This window comes from Pteropus vampyrus, unplaced genomic scaffold, assembly GCF_000151845.1.
Source record: "Pteropus vampyrus isolate Shadow unplaced genomic scaffold, Pvam_2.0 Scaffold79, whole genome shotgun sequence".
Taxonomy (NCBI): Eukaryota; Metazoa; Chordata; class Mammalia; order Chiroptera; family Pteropodidae; genus Pteropus; species Pteropus vampyrus.
The window spans coordinates 2,793,561-2,795,931 of record NW_011888860.1 but is presented as its reverse complement, the minus strand read 5'-3'; the positions used below and the strand labels follow the sequence as shown (position 1 = coordinate 2,795,931).

Here is a 2,371-nt window from a genome sequence, read left to right as displayed (position 1 = left end):
ACACTAGTGAATAAGTTTGGGGCAAATCCATATCACCTCATTAAAGGACCCACTGTGCACATTAACATTTTAAAGCCTCTAAGAAGTATTACAGTAGGGCAAGCTCTTCAGCTTTATTCAGTCCAGCATCACTCAAACTTTTTGAGTTCTGGACCATTCTTCCATGTAGCACCTCTGAACACCACAGTGTTCTGCACGAACTTCAGGGGTAGAGGAGAGACCTCGCACCATGGGAGAGGTGAAGTGTTGATAAAATATGAGATTTTGAACGTTGGAGTAACTACAGATTTATTCAGAAAAGAAAAAGACGAAAATATAGAACTAGAACCTTATTCCTTAGTGTCTTTAGGGAAATGGTGTCATTATGCTTTAAAACCAGTTCTAAAAGTGATTGTTTTTATATTGATTTGCTGCTAATAATGTTGCCATCATCAACTTTGCTACACTCAGAATGCATAGTTTAAGTGTATTATACCTCATGTTTGTTTTCCAGGACACTGTAATTTATGATCGACTGGCGGAGACTTCAAAATACAAAGAAATTACCCTAAAACATTTAGAGCAGTTTGCTACAGAAGGTGAGTATAATGTGGAAATGAAGCATGATTAAAATAAAAAGAAATAGACTGATGTATCTTACGGTATTTTACTCAGAGATTCGTAAAGCAAGGTAACAATTAATGTTGATAGTTTACATTATATTATATGTTGTTCCCACCCATGTTTTTTATTTTGCTTTCCTGTATTTATGAAAATTTTAAGAGACTTTGTCCCCCCGTTTTAGGGGGTATAGGGCCTATAAATCTGTTCACTTTTTAGAATGGATACTATTTATGGTTTAAATACTTTGTATCAAGTCATGCAGAAGGAAAGAAACAAGAGGCAAGGAACTAGGTATTCTAATCTGAATAAGAAGAGGAGAAATAAATCTATATAACTGTTAAAATAGTTATTCAGTTTAGTATCAACTCAAGACTTTTTATTAAGCCCTTACACATGCCAGGCTCTGTGTGAGGCCTGAGAATCTGTGGTAAACATACTTAGTCCTGTCTCTGTTCTACTGAAATACATGATCTGTATGACAAAACAGTGTATATAGTCCATGGAGGTGATCTAGAGTAGGTGAAAGGAAGTGAAAGCTGTTAAAATTAGGGTCAGTTACTATAATAATTTATAGAGAGTTATCTCTTAAACATAATAAAAGTGGCCAGAACTGTATCTAAATCTCCCATCTGAGTTTTCACTCTTGTCTTCTTGTGTGGAACTATTGCGAATGGCACCAAGCCTGACCTCTGATCAAATCCTTTCTCCTCTTAATCCAAGCTGCAAAAAGAAAGGAATGTTTCAAAGCACAAGGCTTTGAAAAGCAAGCACAGCAAGAACCTTCCCCCAGTTCTCCTGAGACACGTGTCCAGCGTTCAGGTTCCTAAAGGTGCATCCTCAGCCTGGCTTGGCAGGTGTAACCGACCCAGCATTAGTGCAGGCTCTTAATTAGTGGAGCATTTTCCTCTCTGGTTGTGATGTTAAATACATTCCAGCTCCTAGACAGATTCAAACTGGCATGGCCTCCACCTCCACCCCATTCTTTCTGGCCCTCGTCTGAACAACGCTTCTACTCCATGGCTACCCTGGAATAAGTTTCCAGCCAAGTTTCCAAAAGAGAAAAATATGTTCTAATATGGCTCCAAATATTTTAAGTTCTTCTCTTAGTGGTCTAGCAACTGACAACTCTACTTTTTTTTTTTTTATTTTTTTTAATTAGTTTCAAATATGAAGTACATTGGTTGGACATTTATATAGTTTATAAAATGATCCCTCTAATTGCTCCTTCTCTCCTCTGGTTTTCCACCTAGCCAATATATTAATGCTAACTGCATTCCCTACGCCATGCTTCCCATCCCCATGACCATCTATCAACTACTAATTTGTACTTCTTTAATCCTTCACTCCATTCTCCCAGCCCCTTCACTGCACATTTCCTCTGTCACCATATGTCCTCTATATTTGTGAGTTAGTTTTTGATTAGTTTGTTCTTTTTATTCCTTAGATTCTGCATATAAGTGAAATCATATGGTACTTATCTTTCTCCGTCTGGCTTATTTCACTCAGCATAATAACCTCTAGGTTCATTCATGTCGTTGCAAATGGTAGTATTTCATTTTTTTAATGGCTGAGTAATATTCCATTGTGTATATGAACCATAACTTCTTTATTCACTTGTCTGTTGATGGGCATTTAGGTTGCTTCCATGTCTTGGCTATTGTAAATTGTGCTGCCATGAATATTGGGGTGCATAGATCTTTACAAATTATTATTTTAGTTTTCTTTAGATAAATACCCAGAAGTGCAGTTGCTGGGTCAAAAGATACAT

General features: G+C 36.9%; 1 protein-coding gene across 1 annotated transcript in view; it reads left to right on the top strand.

Annotated features, from left to right (window-relative positions):
- The window catches only part of ATP8A1 (ATPase phospholipid transporting 8A1), a 234,393-nt gene that overhangs the window by 127,265 nt on the left and 104,757 nt on the right, over positions 1-2,371 (top strand). The window contains exon 21 of the mRNA XM_023532240.1: positions 494-578. Coding sequence (XP_023388008.1) covers positions 494-578 — 85 coding nt within the window. The remainder of the gene's footprint in view (positions 1-493; positions 579-2,371) is intronic.